Genomic DNA, 27,800 nt, shown 5'->3' with positions numbered 1-27,800 from the left:
CACTGTTAAGTGATGCATCCTGTGTTTGTCAGTAAGAAAACTTAGACACCATGGTTTGGGCTTGCAGCAGGGTTCTTGGTCAACTTTGGTCTCTGCTCCCCTCACCCATCCCAAGGAACGTGACAGTGTCTGGGGACACTTAGTTGTCATGACAGTGGCACATCCAGTAGGCAGGGATGGTGCTCAGGATGCCCTGCCACAGAAACCATCCCACTAGAAAGTCGATAGAACTCACACTGAGAAACCCGGGTTAAACATATGCACATTTTATACCACTAAGTAGTTCTAGGCACATATGTGGAGTTAGTTTGTTTTTCCAAATGCTTGATATGGGGAATAATGATACCAGACTCCACATCCACTTTGAGTTGGAGTCTGAATTACAGTGGCGATATTCCTTGAACAAAACTGAACTAAAAATAATTTTATAAGTCAGTATTGTACATTTCCTGATTTTTCATTTAAAACAGCAGGATACCATCATGTGACTCAGTGCCCACAAGCGAGTCCGGGCTTGGTCCTGTGTGGCTCCTTTGTCCCTCAGTCCTGCATGCTCCTTTTCTGGGGCCTCAGGCCAACCCTTTGGTAGAAGGTTTCACGCCAGCCAGGTATTCTGTGGCACGGTCTGTGCCATGTCCTTCCTCAGCAGACTGCTTTGAAAGGACTACTGTGGACAGTGGGCCTCCTGGGGAGCTGAGTGTGTGCTGGTGAGCATGCCAGCCTGAGCTCTTGCCAGCCTTGTAGGAAAGAGCTGCCCTGCATGCAAAGCTCCACTACCTCACATCTACAGAGCCACCATCATGCCGGGGAGACAGAAACAGCGTTTTCGTTCAATTGCAGTGGACTCAAGGATGAAAACAGTGTTTATTTTCAGCAGCAGTAGTAAAATGCAAATGATTGTATTCAGGATAGAATCTCATCAGTAACTCAGATTCTCTCCTGTCTGAGACGATAGCTTGTGTTGTGAAGATTAAACCTTTTTTCAGGTGTGCTGAACTTCTCTGCTTGCCATTATCTGCCATTTTGAACATTAGCTTTTTTTGTCTCATAAAAATGTTTTCTCTAAAATGTTTTTCTTGGCTAGGCATGGTGGCTCACAGTTGTAATCCCAGCTATTCTGGAGGAGTTAATCTAGGATTGTGGTTTGAGGCCAGCCTGGGCAAAAAGTTAGTGAGACTCTTATCTCAACAAACAATCCAGGAATGGCAATGCAAGCCTGTCATCACAGCTACTTGGAAGGCATAGGTAGGAGGATAATTGCCTGAGACCAGCCCTAGGGAAAATTATAAGCCCCTATTGGAAAAATAACCAAAGCCAAAACGGGCTGGAGGTGTGGCCCCAAGAGGTAGAATGCCTGCCTAGTGATCGTGAAGGCCTGAGTTCAAATTCCTGTAACCTATCTCCTCCGTGCCAAGAAAAAAAGGTTTCCTTAGTCACTGCTTTTTTGCACCCACACTTAGGTGGCCTTGTCTGGGAACAGCACCTGCTTCCCACTGGGCCCATGGTCTCTCTCCTCCAGGCCTTCTCTTTACCCAGCTGGGCTGCCATGGTGTGGTTTCCTTTCTGGCTTCCTGATCTCTTGCTAAGGGCCTCACATGCAAACAGTCCAGTTTGTCAGGTAGTGGCCACAATGTTGGTTTGTACTCGCCAGTATCAAAGGGGCCTCAAGTCTTCGTGTGAAACAAAAGTCTTAAATAATATAGCAACTTTCAGTCTCTGGGAAATCTATTTCTTTCTTTCAGAAATAAAAATTAAGCTTAAACGTCAGCCTCAGTTCCTCAAGAACAAGTGGAACTGAAAGGAGAGAGGCTCCAACTGTGTCTTCCTTTGGACTCAAGCTGCTGCTGGGTAGAGGAGAGTGAGGTGGAGGTTCCATCTTCTGGGAATGCCTGCAGTCTGCTTTGTTCCTGTGGCCCTGGGTCCTCCAGCACAGATTGACCCAGACTCACCCAGCCATAGCTAAAGCAAAGTGCTCCTGCCCTGCAGTGCCATGGATCCCAGGCCACCATAGGCTGAGGCAAGGTCCTGGAGCCTAGGGGCTCTTTTCCAGGGCCTGTTGCTGAACATGTGGGGCCGGTGCTGAGTTCTCATCCTGCCTTAGGGAAGAGGTGGGAAGGCCACACTCAGGCCACCTTGGACCATGTCAGATCTGCCAGAACAGAGTCCACATCCATTTTACACTTGCGTGCCACTCTGCATCCAGTCTGGGCCACCTGTTTTTGTGTCAGCCTCTGCCCCTTTGACAAGCAAAGAAGTCACTGCTGTAGGGCCATCCTTGTCCAGGTGGCCTCATCTTACCAAACACATCGACAAAGTTCCTATTTCTACATGAGGCCCCAGTTACAGGGACCAAGTGCATCTTTTAGGGGGTGCAATTCCACCTGTTTCATAGAACTTCATGGAAATTGAGCACTTTCTCTCTTGCCAAATACACTCTGATACACACACCCTAACCTGTTACCATCTTGGGTATTTCCCTGGGAAAATCAGAGCAATTCTCTTTGCTTTTGGAAAAGAAAGTTTCAGTCTCTCTCTTTTCCATCAGATGGCTGACTATTTTTATTTTTGTATTTTAATGTAAATCCATTTTAAATAACTACCTCTGTCCGTTCAGTGTAACTTGTGGAGGATTTGATTTCTGGTCCAGCCGCCACAGAATGTTCACTCACTCACAAATTTATGGACCTCTGACTGGGTGGGCAGGTGGTTTCCTCTCTCCCTGGGTAGACAGGGAGGTTTCCTCTCTCCCTTTGTGCAGTACTTGCTTGTTTTCTGATACTGTGTCTTTGAAATACTCTAAAGGGCAGGTGCTCCTTTTGCAGGGAACCTCTGCTGGGCCAGCATTGCTGGCTTCCTGTCATTCACCAGAAATGCAGCAGACAGGCTCCTGTGTTTTCAGCCCACCACTCCCAACTCCTTTTCGGAAGTTTCAGGGGATGGCTCCTCCATAATTAGCAGGAGTAAGCACACGACACAGACTTCCTGCCAGCACAGACCCTCTGTCAGCCTCCTCCTAACCGAGACCTCAGCTTTCCTTTCCACCCCACACAGCTGGCCAGCATTTTGCTCATCCCTGCTCTGTGGCTCTATACTTCCCTTGTGCTGCCAGGCCTTTTTCCGGTGGTGGCCTCCACCACGTTTATCATGGTGGGGAAAGGGTTCTAAGAAGTGAGCTCTCCTTTCTTGTGCTCATTCTCCCTGACTTTGTGGCCACTAGTCCCTCTTCTCTCATTTTCAGCCTGATTTCCTGATGACGTCTTTATCCAGAAGCCCCAGCTTCTAATGGAGTCTTGGGTACCATCTCATATGAGCAGGGAAGGCCAGTGCATCCAAGCATTGTTCTGAGAATTCCATTCTCTGCCTAAACCCACTCAGTACCCCATTGCCTAGAAAACAAGTTAAGAGATTGCAGAATATGAAGTCCATGAAAATTAACATGGTGCTTTTTATGTCCAGACTGCTATCCAGTTCTGCATTGAATTTTCATAGACACCAAAGAATCTGGTGACCTGGTAAAGTGCCCTAAGGTAGAAGCCAGTCTGGAGAGGGGTGCAGGACCAAGTGGGCTGGAGGGTACCCGTTTGGGCCACCTTGTCACTAACAGCACTGTGGTTTACTAGATTAACTAGACTACCCAGGCTTTGCCACTTCCACATTATTCTGATGTTAGGTGCAGCTATTTATGGGAATGTGCATTGGACAATTAAGTGTTCATCAGAGCTGCAAGTTGTGCAAACACAACCAGGCTGCCACAGACTTCTCTCACAAGCAGAGATAAGCCTCCGTCTGTCCAGCCCATGGCTAGAATGTGACTTCACTTTATTCAGTGCCATTTGTCAGGCCAGGAGTTGTCAGCTGCCCACAGGACAGTGGAGGAGGAAGGGGAGCAGTCTGGGTACAATTGCAAAGAGTCAGCACCCACACCCATGTTCTCCTGGAGAGTAGTGGCAATTCTTACCATGAAGCAAAACACATTCTTCATAACCCAGCAAAATCCAGCCAGGGCACAGGAACCAGGCACTGGGTACCCTAAATTCCTCCTGTGGTTTTTTAAATGTATAGCATAATAACCTTGGCTTCCCTCAGTCAAGGTTAACAGTTGGAGCCAAGAGCTGGAGGGAGGCTGCTGGTTCCAACCCCTTCTGAAGGTTCCTATATGACACACAATAGCTTCCTGCAAGCCAATCTGAGGATGGGTATGTCCCCAGCTGCACAGTCTGCTTTTCTCCTTTGGCCCTGACAGCAGGTGCAGCAAAAGACAAGCTTCCCCATTGCACTGGGTTACATGGAGTTTCACATGAAGACCATTGCAGGCTCATGGGTTGCAAGCCATTGGCTGTGAATTTGAAAGAACATTCAGAAGAAGTGTTCCATGTGGAAGACACCTGCACATCTGCTGCATGTCAGAATGTGAATGCCTTGCCATAGCAGGCTAGAGGCTGGGCTCAGAAGGCATACCTGCACACCACGAGACACCTCTGCTGTCCTGAGCTGCCCGAGCACACCTCTTCACAGACAAGAGTGAGCTGCCTCACCTGTCTTTCCTGCTGAATGTGGCGATGCCTCTCCCACGGTTCCCTTCCTGTTCCTTAATTATCGCAGATTGCTTGGTGTAGTTGTTCCCCAGTTTTGGGCATTTGTCAAACCTGTAAACACTGCATAGCCCTGAGTATGTGAAAACAGGACAGAGACCCCTGCTGGAATAGAACAGCTGTCATCCCTAACAAGGATGGAGGTGGTTTGCCTTCTACATCTGTTCATGAAAGAACTCCAAACTACCCAGTTTTAAGAAGCTAGGACACATATTTTGTCTTGATGTATCAGCAGATTCTTTCCATTGAATAGTAGAGCATCTTTTGCAAGAGTTCCTTCAATAAGGTCTCTGCTGGAAACACCTACTTTAAATATAATAAAGTTTTAGGAGCTGGCGATCCATATGGTCACCTGCTGGCTTCATGCAGTCACTCACGTCTGGGCGCGCATGCACGCAAACACACACGTGTCCTTTGCTTTCCAGGTCCCAGTATCTGGGGGTTCTGGGACACCTGTGCTGTCCTGAGCTGTGGTGGTTATGCTGTGGCCCAGCAGAGGGAGCTCTACAGGCAGGCTGTGGCCCTGGTCCACACAGTGAGTGGTTTTCAGGGAGAGTCAACTGCCCCTCATCATGTAGCCCCCCTGGTTCCACTGCAGTCAGAAGCATATCTGACTTGTTTCTTCTGTGAGCCTGGCTGGCGCCCTGCTCACAAGTGCCCATTCAGTCTGAGCACGGTTGGAAGTTCTGTAAGAGATCCTTTTAAAATCTTTGACTTTTTCCAAAGAGTTATGAAATATAAGCAAGTCTAACGAGGATCATCTGCATTTGCTTTTGTCCTGTGCACACAGAGGAGCTTCTGCCAAGGGAAGGTGGACGACGGGTGCAGGTAGACGCAGCACCAGCAGCAGGTCAGGCTGCCCTCGCGTGTGTCAGCCCCACGCCATGTCCGCGTTGGCCAGCCACTATTTTCACCACATGGCCTCTTCTCCCAGGGTAAATGAGATTGGTTTTGTTGTTGTTGCAGTGCTGGGGAGGAACCCAGGGCCTCGCACATGGTAGGCACATGCTCTACCACTGAGCCACATCCCAGCCCAGGATCATTTACCCTATAGCTTGGTGGTTTTATTTTTATTGAATTTGTTTAGGATCCATGAGCTACAAGCTTGGTGGGTTTGTGCCCAGTTTCATGTTTGTATGAATTAAAGACCATTAAAGGAAGTAGAGACTGAGGTATGCTTACATATTACCTCCTTAGTTTGAGGTCTGTTTGATGTGAGCTAATTTAAGGTGGTAAACTGCCACATCCTAAGGAGGCCATGAAACTTGTAGGGCTGGTGTCTGCTCTGGGCAGTTTCACTACACAGCGACGGCTCCAGGAGAACCTGGTGACAGAACCCCCAGTGTGATCCTCACAGCTGTGCTCAGCAAGGGGCTGGTGCCACTGCAAGAGATCTTTTCACGTGATTGCTTTTCCTACCCCTGCCACGTGTCCTGTTAACATACAGGCCGCATGAGATATGTCCCTTTGCTGGAGGCAGATAAACTGGTAGTCACAGGCACATTTCCATTACTCCCAAAGTGTTAAGCTGTAGGAGTTGTGGAAAACACCAGGGGGAGGAAGGTCAGGTGCTGCCCTGGTAGTGTTTTGGTTCTGTTTGTGCAGTCAGGACTCTGAATAGTACGTTAGTGGTTCTTTGTACCAATTATTATTATAAATAATGTAGTCTTCCTTGCTGTCATTTTTTAAAGATTGTCATTTCTTGGAGCTCTCGCGACACTGCGTGTAATCAGTTGTTAGTCATGCAAAGCAGGGGGAGTGCTGAGAATTGGTCTCTAAGGGCTCTTGCTTCTAGTCTCTTACCCCCCCACTCAGCATGTACTGGCTGAGGCCCACTCTGCCCAGGAACTCAAGTTCACCACTGGGGGCAAGGAGATGGCAGAGGACATAATGAGCATATCATATCCTGTGCAAGGAACATTGTGCCTGAGGAAAGCCCAGGCAGAGTGAGGCCACAGGTGCTTCTCCCCATGCAGACTCCTTCCCTTCTTGGTCCCCACCGCAGCAGGATGCACGATACAGGGTGATAGCAAAATGCACGCGCAGCATGCTTGTGTGTCTGCCATGTGTGTGCACGAGTGCACACTCAGCTGTGGTCTTTCTCCTCCCTGCTTTCCTTCCCTCTGTCTTAATCTGCCTCCTTCACTGACAGTTCATTAGAAATCAGTGTACTTCTGGCCATTCTCACTGTCAATCCTTCCCATCTGTCAGGCCTTAAGGTTGACACAAAGTTGATTCTGGAGTCCTAGGCCAGAAACCTCACACTGGGAGTCCCCAACAGACGAGGCTCAGCACTCACCCCAGTCGACCAAACAGACAAATGAGAAGTAAGAAAGGAATTTATCTCAGGCCAAAAGGAAGAAACAGTAACGCATTGACTGCTGTCCATGGCATTAGCATTGGTCATGGGGTTGCATAAGGAAGGAACAAAGATGAGGAGGGAGGAGGAGAACGAAACACAGTAAGCAGGCTTGGGCAAGCTGTGGTCTGATTGAGCATCATTTTGGGTTTGGTTCTGCACCAGAGAAGAGGATTGCCTGCAGGTCTCTCTATTTGTGGAACTTGAGATAAGCTCAGGAGACAGTGTCTCAGAGAAAAAGGACATGGGGAGCCAGATGGAGCTAGTTGGGGCAATGACTCCATACTCCTTGTGGGTCAGACAGTGACTGGAGACTTCTAAGCACCGTTCTAGTGGTTTGGAGCAGGACATTGTAAAAGCTGGCGGTTGACAAACTAATTATCCTATCCCTGTAAATCTTGAAAATACTTTACTCTTATCTGGGGACCATCAGCCTTGGAGGGGGAGGATTACCAGCTTGAGACACACTCAAATAATTCATATGTCTTACATCCCAAAGTTTAAGGTAGCAAAGGTGTTAGATGCAAAACAAAGATGGAGATGCCCGGCTTTCATCAGACTTCTCCAGGCCCCAGTAAAGGATCAGCACCTTTAGCAAAAGCAGCCTTTAGTTCTTGTTTCAAAGTTTCTCTCATGAGATGAGTGGGTTTGGGCTCCTAAGTAGAAGAAAATTCCACACTTGGAATATAAACTGTATTCTAAAAGTTAACATGTAAAATTTATAAGGCCAGATAACTACGTTAAGTACTAGCTCTCAATAATCAAATTAAGTGATGATGTTCCTAAAAAAAAATGCAGTTGGTCAGTAAAAGGAGATCTTTTCAGTTTGGAGGAAGAACAGCAGTAGCGGCTTCTGAGCTGGCTGAAGTAAAGCAGCCCACAATGGCCTCAAAATCCAGGTGTGATGCAAGTCAAGTAGTGAAGTCTGTGGAAAGGCCCAGTGGCAGGAGAGTGAAAGGAGGAACCGCAAACAGAGTGAGGGCATGGCAATGGCTCTCCCGGCAGCTCCTCCTGTATTTTCTGCCTCCACCTTGTGCCACAGGTGCACCAAATCACAGGGACCCAAGACTAGGAAGGGGCTCCAGACACAGAGGGATGACCATTTTGTTAAGGTTGGATTTTTTCTTTGGACTGTCTTGAGGACAGTGTCAACAGAGCTGTACAGCAGCTGCATAGCGTGCAGGAACCTTAACTTCAGAGGGAGTCTTACCTCTGGCAAGAGGAGCCCAGAGAGGTGTGTGGTGCATAGAGTGGGGAGAGGTTCCCGTCACCCCTGTCTCCTGCCTTGTGACAGGGTGGTAGCCATCAACTGATGGGGGTGGTCAGACTCTGAGGGCAACCAGGGGTAGAGTCCCCTAATGCTGACTTGAGCCCACATGAGTCCTTGGCTCACTTAAGAGCACAGACGTGAACCAGCAGCCACAGAGCTGTCACCTGAGTACGCAGGGCTGGGGACAGTCAGGGCTCAGGTGCTTCTTGGCACACTCTGGAGACCAGTGCACAGTCAGTGCTGTCCAAGAACTGCAAGAGAATACAACTGGACTTCCAGAGGGTGAGAAGCAGTGCCACCCTGCAATGACCCTGCCCTTGGAACCATCAGACAAGACCTTTAATACGGCTTTTGTGGCCCTGTTCACTGAAAGGTGAACCATCCTGAGGTGAAAGGCAAGTTAGAAGTTAGCAACCAGAAACTTCAGAAATGAAAAAATACACTGAGTATAGTAAAAATCACTGAATCTCACTAATGGATGCTTTAGTAGGTGGAACTGTCTGAGCAATGAGGTTGCAAATCTAAAGTCAGAATCAGAAATTACCGAACCTGAAGAGCAGCAAGGAAACAGATCGAAACAATCAGATCAGCAGGGACCTCTCTGGGCAGTGTTGACGGTCCAGACTTTGTATTGTGGAGCCCTGAGGGAGGAAAAGTTCCCAGAATAAATGGTGACTGGACAACTGCAGAATGTGGTGGCAGGCATAGATGTGAGCTTCCTCTGTGCAGATTCATCTGGGCAGGTGTAATGTCACATGAAAACAGAGCGGAACTTTGTCTGCCTATTTCTAATGCTTTTTCTGGTGGGGTCAGAGTAGACCATGGATGGGGATGTTTATGTGGAGCTCTGTGTCAGGTGGAAGAAGGATCCCAGGTAAGATTGCTCAGAGGTGTTTGGGAAGTGGGCTCTGCAGTTCTGTGTTCTTCTGACTGTAGACTGCATAGAGAGATGGTCTGGAAATTATCCCAAGAGTTAATTGATCATATGAGTCTTGAGTTCCAGATATATTTTGTGCAGATTTGATACACAATTGAATATTTGCCAAGTTTTCACTGCTTGTTTTCATCACCATGAAACTTCTTGGTTAGTCAAGAGCTTTGCATCACTTGTGCTTATGGCCAGTGATTGTGAGCCTGCACTCTCACCATGACCATGTTGGGACACTCCCCAACTTGGGTGGTTGCAGGCTTCCAAAAGGGGTGTGTCAAGAAGAAAATCAGTGTTTAAAGAATTCTGTGTCTCATATGGCTTCATCTTTGTTTTAGGAGTCAAGAACTTTCTATTTCTCTTTAGATAATTGACATCCTACTACCTTTAAATTTAAAAAACCCAAGAGTGATAGTAATACCTGAAAGTATCATTTTAATCTTGCAATAATGAAATGGGGACACATTCATGGTCATTGGTTTTATTTCCCTACTCGTCTGTTCTGTTTGAACAACTGTCTTGAGGAAGGCCAGTCAGCAGAAGGACGAGTACGCAGCTGCATAGGCTGTTGGAGGACTTGACACTTGAAAGCTCCCTTCTCACTCAGCCATATCTGCCTCCTCTTGCAGGCTTACTCCTCTGGGTTCAGAACCCAAGAAGGTGTGATGAGTGCTAGTTAGGTGAGAACTGATTGTAAATTGTTTATTCGTGCTATGGAATTACTTGTCTCCTGATACCTGTGTGTGACGCTGTAATCTAATGTTAGAGCTGTCATGTTATCTTACCGAATTCACCATTCTTCCAGTAAGTTCTAGGTGCCTACTGAGATATAAGGCCTCTTTATAACAGTAAATGGTAGGGTAAAGTCTGTCCAGGACACTGAAGAGCTCGACTGCAGCATTCAGTCAGTAGAAGTTGTTGAACCACTTTGTAACAACCAAGTATAAATTAGAGTATTCAGAAGATAAAGCCTCCTCCTACACCAGGTGCTTGTACTTGCTTTTGGCTTTTCTTTATTGATAGTGTTCAGTGAGAATTCTTGTGTCTCTCTCTGGCTATGAATGTTTGTTTCCTGAAAGTGTTCACTGAAGTTTTAGTGAGTTAAGGTTTTATTACATGTGAAAATCTACATGCGGGAAAGATTATAGCTATCTCGTTTCATAAAGGTCTGTTACCATTTCCCTCTGAGAACTTTCTCCCTGAGTTTTAGAGCGTGTGATTTGCATAAGTCATTTTCAGAACATATGTGCTGCCCACAGCCAGCATCTGCATGACAGTTTTAAATCCTGCCAAGAGGCAGTTTCTGAATGCCTCAAGTTTGTTTTCCAAGTTTGAGTTTTCTTCACATGTCATTAAAGTTCCTCTTTGGCGTTTGGAATGTTTTCTGTTCACAAAAATAGCTTCTCAGTTAGCATGATTCCACTTAAGAATACACTTCAGCCACTGTATTAGTTTTCTGTGCTGTATAACAAGTGCCACAGATTCAGTGGCTCAACACAACCCCCACTTCTTCTTGTCTCAGATATTCAGGGTCAGGAATTTGGCACAGGAAGTGGGGGCCTGTCCCAGGGCCTACGGAGCATGGTTGGTGTCTACCAGTATCTCAGTACTCTTGTTCCTTCCAGGAACTTGGGCCTGTGAGGTCCTGTCCAGGGCCTCAGGAGCAGTGCAGGGTGTTCACCAGCTTCCTGGTGCCCTTGTTCCTTCCAGAAGCTCCAGCTATCCTCGCAGCTCTCAGAACTGCCACTGTCCCTCAGCAAAGCCACTAGACTGTTCCTACTATGACAGTTGGACAATCACAGGAGAATCTCCTCCAGTGAGCTTAGATGGCCCATCCCAAGAGTGACACATGTCCTCCCCTCTGTTGCATCACCCTTGGGGCAAGTCACCAGTTCCCCCTGCACTCCTGATTATACAAGTTTGGGGCTCCTGCCCTCCTCCTTGTGCTCCACCACAAGCAACATCTACACAGTAATTCCCACCAAAGCAACTCAAGCAACATTCTGTGTGTAAAATGCAAAGGCCCTGTCAACCAACAGAAAATCAACCTAGTCAAGGTCAAAGAAGAATTGAGTATATTGGGTGCTTATTAAGATTATAATCCTGGAGATGCAAAATTCAGGCAATCTTGAAGATGCTACAAGGTTTTATAAGATGGTAGCTGTTTTTGTAGCTTCCCCATGAGCTGTTAATGGCATGTGTCAAAAATTGTGGCTGATGGGGAAAGGATGAATGCCATGAAGAAGGGGACCAAGCAGTAGTGCAGGTCAGAGGCCACCATGTGCCAGCAGCATCCAAAACAAAAGACATGGATGAGCTGTTTCAGACCATGCGGTGCTGTGCATTTCACCCTGCCATCCTTTTCGACGTCCTTGGGAAAACTCTTAGAGGAGGTTAACTTACAGCATCTATAAATGGTTCCAGTTTTACTACATAAGATGACTAGGATATTTATTCTTTTGGCCAATGACAGAAATACATTTGTTTTGGTTCCAAATACTTTTAGCTGATTTGAACGTGGGCTTAATAGAAACCTGTTCCTGGAGTTGATGTACTGGGTCATGTGAGTGATGCTGTCTCTTTAAGGGAGGTCCCAGTCCTGTCTGCCAAAGCTAGTGTAGAGCAGATAACTTACAAGCTTCTTCGCTGGTCTTGGCCCGCGCATCCAGGAAGAAACAGCCCTGAGTCCCCCAGATCCTCCCGCACAGGCGGAAGAGGGGGAAGGGAAGTGTAGAACCCAGCCTCTTGCCTGGACTGCTGGGTGAGCTCCTGGTTTGCTCTTCTCACCTCTCCACTTTTATTTGTTCTGTTTCTCACATTCAAGTTGTCTCTTCCTGCCTTGTTCTCTTCCCACTGGTTTCCCTTCCCAGTTCTTTCCCCGGACCCCCCAGCTGTCTTACCTCACTCGCTCAGGCCAGCTCTGATGAGATTTAACTCAGAATCTGTTTCTCCTAGAAACTGGTTGATGGAAACATCTGTTTTCTGTGTGTTGGCAAGATACAGTAGCATTCAATGTTAACCTGTGTTTGTCCTTTTTTGGTAGAGATTTCAGGACTTACTCTGTGTATATTGAATTTTGCTTTTTCTCTTTACATACGTGCTTTGAAGTTTTTAAGATTTAAAAAAAAAATCTCAGCATCTTTTAAATAGCTCATTGTAGGTAACTTTCAAAAAGTAGTTACCCTTTTTTGTAAAAGAAATCCTTTGAAAGATGTGTGTCATTCAATCATAAACTGAGTCATAGGAGGGAAAGCAGATTTAAGCACAGTGGAGAGGTCAGATTTCAGCCAGCCTGCAGAATCAGTGCACGCTTGTGTCAGCTCCACACATGATTGCCAGCACGGACATCTGAGACCCATTTTGATGGGGATTCAGGAGTAGCTGGCCATGCTGGAGGGTCCCTCAAGGTCCTTGGGTGGCTATAACTATTCCTCCTGTCACAGGGACCCTCCTGACTATTGTGTCACACAGGTTGCCTCTCGGCCTAGCAGAGCTTGGAAGAGAGCTGTACTCTTGGGTTGGTGAACCCTGAAGGAGCGCTGCCTGTCATGACCTTTGGTGGGCACTGTTGGCACATGGTGGCCAGTTCCCTGATGGGCAAGTCCCTCTCACTATGCGATCAAAGCTGAAATGAAAGAAGCTTCTGTCCACTGTGGGCAGCTGAACTCAGTCCCTCTCTGCTATGCACATTTTCCTTTCTGCATCTCCTTTCATCCTGGCTCCGTGCAGCACAGGACAAAAACTGAGTGCTTGGGTTCTGGGACCAGAATGCTGAGTCCAGATCCTGGTTCGTCCCTCACCCCTTCATATGGGGCTGTCCACCACCTACACATTTGCATAGGCCCTGGCAGTGCTCTAGTAGTGCTGGGCTGAGTGAAATTCCTGAGTGCTAGCATCTCCTGCTGCTGCCTCACTTCCCTTTGCCTGTCCTCAGTCCATATCATCTGAAGTGCCCGGCGGACCTGCCCCCTCCCGCCCCGCCACATACCACACTGTTGAAGCAGCGCTCTTGTGGTGTGTCCCTAAACTGGGGCAGATTGGAAAGGAAGCAAGCAAACACAGCAGCCGCCCTGCAACACGGCTGTATCCCCCAACTCCAGAACTGAGGACTGTACTGCCTTGTGAGGAGCCACACGCTCAGGCCCTGGGTCTCACTGACCCAGAGAATTTCAAGTGAATGCCTGATTTCCCACATAAAATCCATCAGCACAACACCAGAACTCAAGCCCATGAGCAGGAAGCCATCATCCCTTCCCCAGGGTGTCCACACGTTCACATTATCCCTCTGGCTTAGTTTTAGATACCATGGTTCAAGTAGAAAGCACAAGTAAACATCTAAGCCCTTTGGAGTGGCGCTGAGAGCCCCCTTATGTGGGGACCACACAGCTACTGCCTTTCTGGGGGAGGGCGGGTCACACTGCTCCTCAGAAAGGCCCCTGACTCTATACCCTTTGTTAGGTTGATGACATCCTTGGAGAAGGCAGCGATGACAGTGACAGTGAGAAAAAGAAGCCAGAAGACCAGGATGATGAGCAAGACGGGGCACCTCAGCCCAGAAAGCCTAAGGCCTTGAGGACTCAAAGGGAGCAGGCTCTGGGGTCATCTTCATCCTGTGAGAGGAGCACTGCAGGCATCCGTGGGCCCAGGTGAGAGGGGCCCTGGTGAGGGAGGTAGTTGAGGGTCCAGGAGAGGAAAGGTAACCAAGGGCCTAGGTTAGGATGGACCTGAGTGAGAGCGAGCCCAGGTGAGGGAAGGTGGATGGGTGAGGGAGAGGGTCTGGATGAGGACAGGTGGTCCAGGCCCCTGGCCTGCAAGCTGTCCCTGGGGTGCCAGACACCATCTGGTGTCTTCAGCAATACATTGTGTCATCAAGATCTGCATATTGTTATAGACATGGGTCAAAGTGTGGGAGAGAAATCTACTGACTCTTCCTGGGTGTCCTCGAGACCATTGCATTCATGAAAACCTGGATTCTTCCAGAGTTGGGGTTTCAGTGTCACTTGGGCAGGTCTCCCTGTCCCTTTCAGACATGCCTGTGCCAACAGTGAATGGCAGCACCTGTGCATATGAAGGTATACCCTTGGTCTCTGAAGGAATGTAGTGGTTATCTTTGGGAGCCTACAGGCAGGTGTTATTCATCACGTTCTTGCATTGCCTGCACTCATGGTCCCTGCCATGGATATGTGGTCCTTTCCTTTAGAGACCACATCATGGGCACTTCTGTGCTCACCCTCTCATGGGCACAGGTGTTGCACAGGTGAGGTCCCACTGTGTGGGACTGGTCCTGGCCATCAGGACTCACTTGCCGAGTTCACAGCCTCGCCACAGGTGTCGCTGGCATGTGATGGTCAGATGGTGAACCTTGGCTCGATGTGCATGCTGTCTGGACACACGGAACCTCTTCCTGTGCTTGGAGCTGCACAGGGTCTTCACTCTCCTCATGCCTGGTTGGTCGGTGCTTTCTCACGTGACAGAATTATCACCTTGGGCATGTGCAACATTTTTCCTGTACTCTGTCATCTTTCTTTTCAGCTTTTTAATCTTCTGCCAGGCAGAGATTGAGTTACTATGTAGCAGCAATCATTTTTTGTTTATGACTGTTCTGTGTTTGCTAGCCTGGGGGCCTTCAGTAACCATGTTTCCCATAGATATTTTGAGGTCTTGACTTTTATGCTCAAATCTTAGTAAATTAAAATTCGCCTATTTTATAGAAGGACTTCTCTTTTTTTCCAAATGTCAGGTTACAGTCCTATTACAGTTTTTTAGACCATGTTCTCCATTGACTTGAAATGATTGTGTATGTAGGTCTGTTTCTGAGCATTCTGTTTGGTTCTCTTGATCTCTCTGTACAGTTATCAAATGGTAGGGGAAATATTCTATGTAAATATTTGCTTTTAAAATTTTGTTTTACTAAAGTGAAACACAAAGATGCATAAAATGCAAAAGCACTAAAAGGGTTAGAATGAAAATTAATAATCCCTGTGCCTCCCACCTCTGCCCTCACCCCCAGAGGAAACCACAACCTGCTTCTGGCATGGGACCTGCAGGTCATATGATGGCTGCTTTGTTGTGTTCTCACTATGGAAGAGAAAGAAGGTGTGGCTAATTCTTTCTTCCCTCACTCCAGCCAATGTAGTCATATCAGGGATTGGATTACAAAATTATGCGGCACATATTATGACTAAACCATTTCACTGAATCTGGTAGACCACTGTGATTATTCTTTTCTTAAATGTCTTTTTGTCTTCCCTGGATTTGACGGTGATCTTTTGCTTAGAGTTCTCCCTCTTTCTGCCTATCCCTACACTTCTGCCCTGTGCTAGCCCCTTTCCAAGCCTGCTGCTCTCTCTCCCCTGGCCATGGCTTCTGCTGTTTCTCTTGTGTGTTTCCTGTTTGCCTCATTTTGCCGGAATTCATCTTCCAGAAACTTCCTAAGAAAGGAAGCCTGTAATTTCGGCTACTCAGGAAGTGGAGATGGGGAGGATCGTGATGCAAATCCACCCTCAGGCAAAAAGTTAGTGAGACCACCGTTCTCACCCATCAAAAGAGTTATGGTGATGCATATGTCATCCCAGCTCTGAAGGAGGCAGGAGTAGGATTGCAGTCCAATACTGGCCCCAGACAAAAATATTAGAACTTACTTAAAACATAAACTAAAGCAAAAAGGGCTGGAGTTGTGGCCCAAGTGGTACAATGCCTACCTAGCAAGCTTGAGGTCCTGGGTTCAAAACCCATTCCCACCAAAAAGAAAAGAAAAAGTGTGCATGGGAGGCAGAACCCCGTGTCAGAAACTGTGTTTATCTTGCATGTGTCTGCTGGTGACAGGGATAAGTGTGACAGCAGCATCAGCACTGGAAGCCTCAAGTTAGTTCAGGTGTGTAGCTCAGGATGGTATTGTGTGCAAAGCACTCAGCACTTTGCATGTAGCTCTTTCGTTATCAGCTGAAGTTGTCCACTCCCTCTCTGGTCTGGCTCTTGAACTGTTCTGCAGGTGAAAAATGGCAGTTCAGAAAGAGTATGGCTGATTGATGCCATACTGGTTACACAGGAAGCAGAGGGAGACAGTATTAGGGATATGTGTTGTATTTGTAAGAATGACTCGAGATGAGCGATTCTCAGCTCAGATGAGCCAGGAATTGAGGTTTCCATCCAGTAGCCTATCTCTGTATTTACTAGTTAGGAGCAGTACTGTGTTTAAAGTAGAGATTTTTAACTGCTGTATTGGGGAAAAAAACAGTGTTCCAGTGAGGCCTGTCAGGAGTGTGGCATCTTCATGTGCACAGGGTAGCCAGCCACCTCTCCCTGCTGTGGCCAGTGGAGCCCAAGAGCCGCAGAGCTCTAAGATCTTCAGCATGAGTTCACATCCCTGCTGTGTCTCTGATTTTACTAAATTGTCTGCCCATGGCAAAATTGAAGTTCACAGAAAGATACACAGGACATTAGAAAAGAACCTCAGGCTGGAGGAGGGCAGCTGTGACTTGTGGAGGGAGCACTGGGTAGTTTACTGGGCCCTCGGGCAGGTCACTGCCTGCTCTGCCTCTGCTCTGGTCTGCTCCACATCTCCATTTCAGCACCACATGGTGAGAGAGCAAGAGAGCCTCCAGCTAGAAGTTGTACAAGTTGCAGTGAGTGCTCTAAGCAAAATCTATTTGGTATGGCCAGAAGAGTTCAGGTGGAGCTGGGTTGGGCTGCTGGAGTTGGGCTCTGTAGCGGTGGGGTGTTGAAGGTGGAGCAGCCCCATGTGCACCAGCTGCAGTTGGACTTCAAAGACTTGGCCTGTCAGTTCACCAGCTCCTCACAAAGAGAGGTCATTGCGCAAGTGCTGTTTTACTTTGGTTTGGGGAGGGAGGAAACATTTGGTTTTGTTTTTTTATTAGGATATAATAGTTGTGGGGGGATACAGTGTGATACATATGTGCTTATATATTAATTAGATTTACCCCCTTCAGCGTTATCCCTCAGACCCCCTTCCCTACTTCTTAGAACAATTTGAACAGGTCTCATTCTTCTCTTTTCGCACGTGGATGCAAAGTACCTCCAGCATATCTGTCCTCCTCCTCCTTTCCTTATACCTTCCTCCCTCCCACTAGTACCTATATCCAAACAGGACCTGTTTTACCTTCCTGTCCTTCATTTTTTAAAAATATGTGTTGATGGATCAATGGGGTTTTGCCTTGGTGTTTCAAACATGTATATACCACACTTTAATCAGATTACCCTCCATTACTTAGTCTTTATCACCTGCTCTCCTGTCAGTCAACACTTAAGCTGCATTGCATTGTATTATCTTCATACACAGATGCAGAGTTTCAGAATTTTCCGCTCTCCGTCACTCCCATTCCCTCTCCCACCTCCCTGTAGTCTTCTCAGCAGATCCACTAACACAATCGTAGGAAACACACTGGCTCACCTAGGCTTAAGTAATGAATCTATGAATAGAACTCCAGTAGCTTAGCAGTTAAGAGGAAGGATTAACAAATGGGACTGCATGAAACAAAACTTCTGCACAGCAAAGGAAACAGTCACTAAACTGAAGAGACAGCCAATAGAATGGGAGAGAATCTTTGCCAGCTATACATCTGACAAGAAATTAAGAACCAGAATGTATAGGGAGCTCACAAAACTAAAAGAATCAACAACCCACTGAATAAATGGGCAAATGAATGGAACAAACAGTTCTCAAAAGTTAGGAAGTGGGAGAGAGGGTGGGGGTGGGGGGCAGGGGGGAGGAATGACCCAAACAATGTATGCACTTGTGAATAAATGAATAATAACAATTAAAAAAAAGTTAGGAAGCACAAATGCCCAATAAATACATAAAGAAATGCTCAGCATCTTTGACCATAAAGGAAACGGAATCAAAATGACACTGAGATTCCACCTCACCCCAGCCAGAATGGCTATTGTCAATAACACGTAAAATAATAAATTCTGATGATGAGGGGAAAAAAGAGCACTTCCACGTTGTTGATGGGATTGTAAATTAGCGCAACTGCTCTGGAAAGCAGTATGGAAACTCCTCAAAAAACAAAAAATACAGATCTACCATAAGATTGAGCAGTACCACTCCTGGACATATATCCAAAGGAATGTAAACCAGGATATGATAGAGCCACTTGCACACCCATGCTTATGGTAGCACTGTTCACAAGAGTCAAACTTTGCAAACATCCCAGATGCCCTACAACTGATGAAGGGATTAAGAAAAAGTGGTATATATGCACAATGCAGTTTTATTTAGCCATAAAGAAGGATGAAATTATGTTGTTTGCAGGTAAATGATAGAATTGAAGAACATGATGTTAGTGAAGTAAGCCAGGCTCAAAAGGGTAAAGCTCTTTTCTCTCATGTGGAAGCTAAACCTATAAGATATATGTGCATATAAATGCATATGTGATCTTACATACATACACATACATACATAACACTGATTTGTAAAGGCTTAATTTCCTGACAGGTTACCAGCAGTCAGTGCTGCCCCAGCCCTCCCCTCCTCATTGAGAGCATGTGGTCAGCAGGAACAGCCAGGACAGTTCTGCCCAGGCCTGCTCCATCCCTTTCCCTCCCAGGAAGGTTACATGAGTCCCAACTCTTGGCATGTGTACACACTACACTAAATAAAAGTTGCTTTTAGTTATGATAACTGGGAAAGGGTTTTATTTTTTAACTCAGGGATTCATACTTGCAAAGCAGGCACTCTGCCGCTTGAGCCACACCTCCAGTCCATTTTGCTCTGGTTACTTTTGGAGATGGGGGTTTTAGGAACTGTTTGCCTGGGCTGGCCTCAAATGTCAATAATTCTCTACCTCAGCATCCCAAATAACTAGGATTACAGGTGTGAGCCACTGGCAACCAGCTGAGAAAGAGATTCTTTAGGAGAAGAGAGAAAAAAAAATTCCAAGAAATAGTGACTGAAAACTTGCCAAATTTAATGGAACCATTGGGTAAGTGCAGAGATCCACACACCCAGACACAATGCAAGGAAATACAGAAAGCCAAAGCTGGCGAGAAAGACTGGAAGGTAGCAAGAGAAACAGTGACACATTCGTGGAGAGCCCCAGTAAGATCCCAGCCCAACAGGAGAGGGCAGTGAGTACCTGAGGAGCAGCTGTTCACAGGACACCTATATCCAGTAAAACCACCTCTCAGATGTGAAGGAACGCTTTCCTGATGCTACCGAGAATCTTCTGCCAGCAGACTGCCTTCCAAGGAATACAGGCACAATCAGGCTGAGAGCACCGTCAGAGAGCCCAGCCTTGAGGCTGGTGTTGCTGCATGCTTCCCTCCTTTCTTGACCAGTTCATGGTGTAAAGCCGTGTACACATAGGTGTACTGCCAGCACACAACGTGCACAAGTGTGTTGCTTACCAGTGATAGCACAGGAGAGACTGATGGGAACAAAGCCTACTTGAGTCATGAAATGACAGCAGGCAGTAAATAGCCCATGGGAAGAGATGAGAGCCACAGGTGGCAGACACCAAGGCAAGTGTCACTTGCTCTCCTTCCCTCTACAAGGTCATTACAACAGCGTGTTTTGGGTTCATAACTGCAACGGGGAAGGGGCTGGCACTGCATAGAAATTTGGTGAGTGTGGATGTAAAGTAGACCTGGTCATGTAAGATGTGTATTGCAAGCCTTAGAGCTTCAAAAATACTCTGAAAAATCATTGAGGAATTAAAATGTTATGGCAGAAAATAGCCACTTCATGTATAAAAAAGTAGTAAAGGAACAGGACAAAAACTACATGAGACGTGAAAAGCAGAAAGTGAGATGGCAGATGTAGACTCCTCGTTGTTGGAGATTCTGCCTATGAGTGGATCGAGTCGTCTGACCAAAAGGCACACACTGGTGGGCTGACTGAGCCACATAACTGTGCCATCTGTAGGAAATAGGTCCCACACTCAGGGACAGGAGGACTGAAGGAAAATGATACAGCAGAGCCAAGGACACACGCTTGGAGCAGAGGTGTTGAGGAAGTACAGAACAACCTCAGGAAGGGGAGACATGCCACAAGGGACAGGACAGGACACAGGGAGAGGTGCAGTCTAGAGCTCATGGTGCCCACTTCTGGGGATGGAGACAGAGGAACATGGAGGACCACACAGAACAGTAGGCCAGCCAGACCTAGAAGTCCTCTGCAGATACCACCTAGAAGTGGGCAGACCCATCCTAGCAAGGCTGGAGGGTACACACCGCCATATTTGAAATCCTATGTAGGCCTACGGCTATGCGTGTGTTGCTGGCCTGCAGGGTCAGCTCCTGGAGCAGCGCCCACGGTCCAGCAGTGAACCAGGGTCTGGGGAAGGTCAAACCTAAGGCTGAACTTGTGACTGCTCCCCCAGGAGGGGCTCAGATACTGCTGGTTCGAACTCACCTGTGACCTGAACCTGCATGAGAGTCTGCAGGCTTTTCAGAACAGTCATGACAGATGCATCAAGGTAACTGTTTTGGAAAACACCCAACATGACTAAATTGTGTCCCTAGATGTGCGTGTTCTGTGCAGCCTGTTTGGCTGTTGCTACTAAAGCAGACTTCACAGGGTGGGGTGACATATTCTCCCTTGCACCATTCTGTTCTGTGTTTGAGAATTCACAGTTCCGTGATTGCACAGCTATGTGAACAGAAATCTCTTTGAAAACAAAAGATTGCTCAGGCCAGGTGCAGTGGCTCATAGCTAATCCCAAGCAACTCAGGAGGTGGAGATCAGGAGGATCAAAGCTCATGACCAGCCTGGGCAGAACATTAGCCGAGACCCCATCTCAACCTATAAGCTGATTTGATGGTGTGCATCTGTCATTACAGCTACACAGGAAACGTAAATACGATTGCAGTGTAGGCTGCCCAGGCAGAAACACGAAACCCTATCCCAGAAACAACTAAAGCAAAAAGAGCTGAGGTGTGGCTCAAGTGGTAAAGTGCCTACTTAGCAAGTGCAAGGCCTCAGTACTACCAGAAAGAAAGAGACTGCCAAGCACCAACCCACAAACAGGATCATGGGGTCCTAAGGCAGCACTTGATACATCCAGGGGATAAGCTCTGGACTCACCCTGAAACAACATTCAACTTACACAAGCAGCTGCTGTATAAAGGTGTTTTTTAATCATTGCCCAACTGGCCTTGAACTCTTGGTCCTCCTGCCTGAGCCTTGAGTGCTTAGGATATGGGGCATGCACCACCACGCCCAGCTGTACTTGCCCATCATTAAGAAAATAGGCCTTGCTTTTTTCTTGGGGCCTGTGGAGCCCCAGTTCCTTCCCTGACTTGGCAGCTGGCAGCATCCTAAGTGGTTCTGTAGAGAGCCCTCGGGGAGCGAGGCTCAGCACAGAACGTGAGCCCGTGGCAGCTGTGCTGGGACTGCTCCTCCTCTTCATCCTACTGTGGCAGACTGTGTTAAGAGTGTGGTCGATCACATCAGCCACCTGGAAATGTGGGACCCCAGGGGCTACCCAGAAAACTTGATCTGCTCACAGCAGGCTTGTCCTGCAGCTTGTTACCATGGCCAGGTGTCACCTGGTGTTGTCAGCCATTACACTGTTGGGGCCCTGTGTGCAGCACCTGCCTGGCTCCCTGCCGTCAGACCTGCCAGATGCCAACCCTGCGGTCTGTCATCCTTACTTGTGTGAGGAGTGTGACCAGGCTTGTTGCACAGCGGAGTGAGCCTGCTGTTGGTCTGTGCTCAGAGCCTGCCATTGCTCTGAGCACATGGGCCCAGCCCCTTTGCAGGCCTGCGCTGGTCTTTTCTTGCCAGATAAACCATGGTGGTCATGACAGCAGCTTGATAAATGCATACTTTAGACTGCCAGTCTTCACCAGGTTTGATACTGACATGAACAGTAGTGCAGATTTATTAAAATAGTTCTACATCCTTTTGGATAGTAAACTTCAGGCACAATCCATGTGTGCATGGAAAATATTTTGTTCAGAAAACTGAAATATTGGGGTGGAAATTTACATACATTATTCGTGTTTATATTCTTGCTTTATTCCACATTGGACTGGATATGTTTTTTTTAAGCTTTAATTTTTTCCAAAATTAAATCTGTCAATATTTCTCTGCGGAGCTGTGCAGCTGGTTGTAAAAGCAAAATATAAATATTGCAAGTTAGGCTAAGAGGAAGTAAAAGCTGGGATCTATTGCAGACATCTATTGCCAGGGCCTGTTTCTAATTTTTGAGGTAATTTTTAATCACTGAAATGTAATCATGTACATTTTAAGATGTCCTCCAAACATTCTTTAAACAAGAATGAAGCTCTTCCTGTATTTATATGCTGAGAACAGAAAGGCTGGGGCTAAACTAGACATGGTGCACGCTTCTAATCCCAGCACTCAGGAGACTGGGGCAGAATTGTGAGTTCAAGGTCAGCCTGGGCTACATAGCAAAACCCTGTCTCAAAAAAATAAAAAGGGATTGGGCTAGTGTGGCTTCCAGCATTAACAATTTATACCAGGGCAGGGTCCTAGACCTGCTGTCCCCGTCCATCCCTTCTCCCTGTGGTCCTGCTGTCCTGAAGGAGGAAGCACTCTGCTGCTTGTTTCCTTGGAGTCCTGTGTCAGGAGAAGTCATCTATTTCTAAAGTATGAGAAGCCTTTGCTCTAGCACAAATTGCACCCCTGCACCACTGTGAGCCAGATCCCAGCCTGTTCTGCAGGGCCTATGAGATTATGGTCTCCTTAATGGTCAGATGGGAAAAACAACCCACACCTGGGGTCGGAGTAATCCTAAATTGATTATCTTTCCTGTAACTCATGCTTTCCACACAGTTCTTGACTACTGTTTTTTAAAAACAGAGTTAGGTGGACCTTGAAAGAACTGGTGGTGAGGGCGGAAAAAGGCTTTATTTCCCTGCTTTACTCAGTTAAGCTGTGTGTGGCAAACATAGATGCTTGACAGAATCAAACCTCCCCAGTGAAGCCAGAACGGCTATGTGGCTGACTCCATGTGTGTTGACCCCAGGAAGGAAGTGAGTTTCCAGACTCTGAGCTGAGTGCACTGCTTGCTGTGGGGTAGGCTGGAGAGAGGTGGCCTGGCACCAGGGAACAGGGCCTTCCAGAGCTTTTTGTCAGTGCTGAGCCTGGAATTCACACAGGAGGCAGCTTCTGAACCATACTACACTGTGCCTGAGAGTCACGTGGTGTGTGTTATGTTTGAGGGTGGAAAGGCATCCAGGTATGTCAGCATTTGATGGTAGCCACTTGGGGTAGAAGGCCCACAGTATACCTGGTGGGGACCACCTCCCCACCCAGCGCCTCAGATTCATACATGGGCCAGGCCTTGCCATCCTCCTTAGTGGCAACTTTAGGTCCAGGACAGCAGTAGTGGAACTAAAATCAGGCGCTTTTAGTGTCTTCTATATTTTGAACCTTTAGATCATTTTGTCTTCGATTTTTTTTTTTTAATCTTTGGATTTCACTAATAAAAATCTTTTTATGTTAAAATATTGTCACTAAGCCTGGCACTAGTGACTCACACCTTAATCCTAGCCACTTGGGAGGCTGAGATCAGAGGACCTTGATTTCAGGCCAGCCCAAGCAGAAAGTTAGACCCCATCTCAATCAGTATCATGGCACATCCCTGTCATCCAAGCTGCAAGGAAGAACGAGAGCGAGAGGATCACAGTCCAGGCCAGCCTAGACAAAAAAAAGTTTGTGAGACCCTGTCTCAACAGAAAAGGGTTGGGCATTGTGGCAACAATTGTGCCTGTCTTCCCAGCAATGGCAGAAACCCTAAAATAGAAGGGTCAGTTCAGGCTGTCCTGGACAAAAGAGTGAGACCCTATCCCATAATAACTAGACATTCGGAGGCATAGCGCAAGTGGCAAAGCCAAAGCACCTGTCAAGCAAGTACAAAAGCCCCAAGTTCAAGCCCCCGACTGCCAAAGAAAAAAAAAAAAAGAACAGTTTCTGATAAGTGCAGATGTTGCTCTGTGAGCAGATGCTATACCTCCTATGAGCCTGCTCCACCGGAGTTTGTGCTTTCAGGAGGGAGTCTGGGACCTTCTGCCCTAATTTCAAGACTCCTAACTCTGTGTGAGGATGTAAGCTTCCTGTAGTCCACAGTAGTAAGAGAGTCCAGGAATGAACAGTGGTTAGACTCCAACATGGCTGCTTCCATGATGCAGATGCTCTGCAAGTGTGACCTTGTTCAGGACCTGCAGATGCCTCCCAGTCAGCCCCTGGTTTTTCTGAAGGTACCTGCTATCGAGACAATGCTGGGTTCTTCCAAGACTAAGCAGAAGGCTACCATGTGGACGTCATTCTCCATCCTTTGTTCTGCAGGCCACCATTAGCATGCTTGTCCACCCCATTTGCCGGTTGGTTTTACAAAGAATGATGTGAGACTGGTTCTTGTGTGTCTCGTTGTTTCCTCTTCTTGGTGTCCATTCTTCCTGCTCTTCCCAGGTTCTGGCGTGCTCCATCTCTCCCTTTCACATTTCCATCTCCCAGTCTGCCCCCACACTGTATGTCGCCACAATAAAAGGAGCCAGCCTCGGGCCCTCGTGTAGCAGAGGCTTGGAGTGTAGCTCGTGACTTGGAAGAACCGTTGGTTAAGGGGCAGTTTGCACCATCAGGCTGCAGGCTGCCCCAGTGGTCCTGACGCTGAAACTGTCACCTGCCTCCTCAAGAGCGGGAAGGCAAAGCGCAGAGGAGTGGCAGGAGCATTTGTAGTGAGGTACAGGCCATGTTGACTGGCTGTCCTTGGAGAGTCTGAGCTCACGAACTGTGGTAGGAGCCCATTGCATGAAGTGACTCAACTCATCGTTTTCATGAGAAGTCAAAGGGGTGTCAGTGTTTTTAGTTTCATAAGAAGGTGACTATGAATTAATTCCCCTCCCATCCAGGAGCTGGGTGATGCAGACTTCATGGAACTTGGCATAAGCTCTTTGCTTCTGCCTCATCGCTTCTAACAGAGCTCCTCTCCATATTGTGCATCAGGCCTCGTGTTGCCTGTTTTCCCTTGGGTTCTCCACAGAACCTGACATCCCCAAAACACAGTCCAGTGTGTGCAGCCCAACCAGAGTAAGGACTGGGTTCATGTCTGTCCCCAAGACAGAGCAGTGACCTTTCCCACGGGCACTTACCCTCTGCTACTGACAGTCTTGGCTTGCGTAGTTTGAAGATACTGCTGGAGAAGGAAGCATGGAACCCAGAAGGGGTGTTTTGGGAGAGTGGATGAGATTTATTTAAAGCTCCACAAGCACAGACAGCAACTGCTTTCAAAACATGGTGTCAGTGGTCCTGACCCTTGTCCTGCATCCCATTCACCCTCAGCTTCAGCCAGTTCTGCCCCTGAGCACCTGGCGTGTGTACACCTCCTCTCCCGTCACCACAAGGCAAGCTGCCCCTTATAGCTCCAGACTTGGTGGTGCGCAGGCTAGACCAGCACCTCACCTGCAAAGCCTTTGCTTTTGTCAGAAAGCGTCCTGCAGGCGCTGGGTGTCCAGTGGTGGTAGGTGCTGCTAGACTAATTGCCCATGGACCTTCGCAGGACCAAGCTCAGCATGGCAGGAGGTGTGTCACCTGGCTGTGACCGGATCTGCTCCTCTTTGTGTTTAGTGTCCATCTTGAACTTGGTTTATATTATTGTGCGTAGGGAGCGTTTCTCCCAGTTGTTTGTTGTCTTTCTGGTTGTGGAAGCTTTTATACATTGCAGGCTATGCTGTATGCACCACCTGTCTTGAAATTCTAGTGTTTGCAGCTCTGTGGGCTGTTTGCTAAACGTTTCTTTTCATGTAGCCAAATAACATCTTTTGGGGGCAGTTTCATATCTTGCTTCAAAATTCAAAGGATTCCTTGAATCGCAGGTATATATATATATTTTTTTCGGTTCTTAAATTTTCTTCCCTAGAAGTGATGCTACAACAGTTATATTCAAATGCAGAAAAGTGAATCTCAACCCATATCTTACAATAGACAGAAATAAACTCAGAGTAGATTGCAGACCTAAATATATCATTGAAGTTTTCAGGAGAAAATATTTGGCACACAATGAGTTTTTAGTTACAATACTAAAAGTATAAGCCATAAAACAAACTATCACATTTAAACTGCTTAAGAGAATGAAAAGACATCCACAAGCTGGGAAGAAATGTGCATGAGGACACATCTGCAGAGGAGTCAGACCTGCCCTGTGTAGACAGCTGTCAGACCCAAACAGCGGGGAATGCATACCAGGGGAATGTTAACCAGGGGATGGTGAATGAAGCCACAGTGAGATTCTGGTACCCACTGGTTAGCATGGCAAAGACCAGAGCAAAAAGCTTCAGTGTCACGTCCTGACCAGGGTGAACTTGCCCAGGTCCTCGGTCGGCTTGGCCTGTTTGCCAGCAGAATGCAGCACAGCCACCGTGGAAGGCACATTAATGGTCTCTTGTGGGTGGTCTCCAGGGCTTTTCTTCCCACAGGTGTGGACTGAGTTTGAAATGTATCAGCAATGTGTCCCCATTCCTGTATCTGCTGTGTTCTGGGGCCGTTGAAGGCTTGGAGCAGGGAGCTAGTGCTCTGTGAACCAGTGTACTGTGCACCATGTGTTGGAGCAGAGGACTTTGCACCTGTGTTCCCAAAGGCCTGCATCCCGTCCCTGCTGGGGTGCCCTGTCCCCTGTGACTGGATTTTTTTGTCCCTTGGTCAGCACTTACTTTGTGAAAGTGGGCCGGGCCATTGGTGTGTCTCATTGCCTCCATCAGGAAGATATACTTGGGAAGCCCCTTATGCCATCTTTACTGGGGAAGTTGAATTCTGCCGACATTTCTACATCATTCCTTAGAGTCTTGATTTTCGTAATCCAGTGCTGCCTTCCTAACAATTTTAAGCTCAACCCCTCTTTTTCTCTCTTTTTTTTTTTTTTTGTATCATGGGATTTGAACTCAGGGCCTCACACCTGCTAGGCAGGGACTCTTACCACTTGAGCCACTCTGCCAGCCCCTCAACCCTTCATTTTTTATATAACAAACTAAACCTTTTTCCTGAGTAGAGAATATTCGTTACAGGTGACATAAAAAGGGTATGTTCATACAGAATTTAGGCTGGTAGAGCACATAGCTTTTGACAAGAAGATCTTGTGGCCCAGGGGTCCCAACATGTACTGAAAGGTTACCCTCCTCATTGGAGGCAGGGGCGGGCAGGACTAGGCTGGCAGAGGAGACTGGCATATGTGGCCTTACAGGAACCAGGGACCCCAAGGAGGTTTGTACCGGGTCCACTATAGCATGATAGGTGCTTGGAATGCATAGTCCACATGGTGCATGCCTTGTCTTCTGTGGCCTCCATCAGATCACTTTGTCATGTTGCCTGTTTTCCTAATAACCAACATTAGTGGCTTCAAATTACTATGTTTTCACTTATATCTGTTACCTTCCACTGTGTGTGCCATATGGTACCTATGTGCTATGTATCTATCTATATGTCAACCAGAGAAATGTTTTTAAAGAATCTGTGTGATGGACTGGAAGTGTGCTCAAGCGGTAGAGCACCTCCTTTACAAGTGTGAAGCCCTGAGTTCAAACCCCCGTCCTACCCCCCCCCCCCACACACACACAAAACAATCTGTGGCCAGGCACCAGTGGCTCACACCTGTAATCCTAGCTACTCAGGAGGCAGAGATCTGGAGGATTGTAGTTTGAAACCAGTTTGCAAGACCCTATCTCAAAAAA

General features: G+C 47.3%; 1 protein-coding gene across 4 annotated transcripts in view; it reads left to right on the top strand.

The window, feature by feature from the left end:
* Ctdp1 (CTD phosphatase subunit 1) overlaps positions 1-27,800 on the top strand; it is a 105,733-nt gene that overhangs the window by 38,982 nt on the left and 38,951 nt on the right. For 3 of the 4 annotated variants that reach the window (XM_074069599.1, XM_074069598.1, XM_074069600.1), the window contains exon 12: positions 13,608-13,795. In XM_074069599.1, the coding sequence (XP_073925700.1) occupies positions 13,608-13,795 (188 nt within the window). Of the gene's footprint in view, positions 1-5,382; positions 5,528-13,607; positions 13,796-27,800 lie in introns of those variants that run through there. The other variant, XR_012446959.1, reaches the window with a different exon arrangement.

This window comes from Castor canadensis, chromosome 4 (genome assembly GCF_047511655.1).
Source record: "Castor canadensis chromosome 4, mCasCan1.hap1v2, whole genome shotgun sequence".
In the NCBI taxonomy this organism is placed as follows: domain Eukaryota; kingdom Metazoa; phylum Chordata; class Mammalia; order Rodentia; family Castoridae; genus Castor; species Castor canadensis.
The sequence above is the reverse complement of the archived record's forward strand: the minus strand, read 5'-3'. Positions and strand labels throughout refer to the sequence as shown.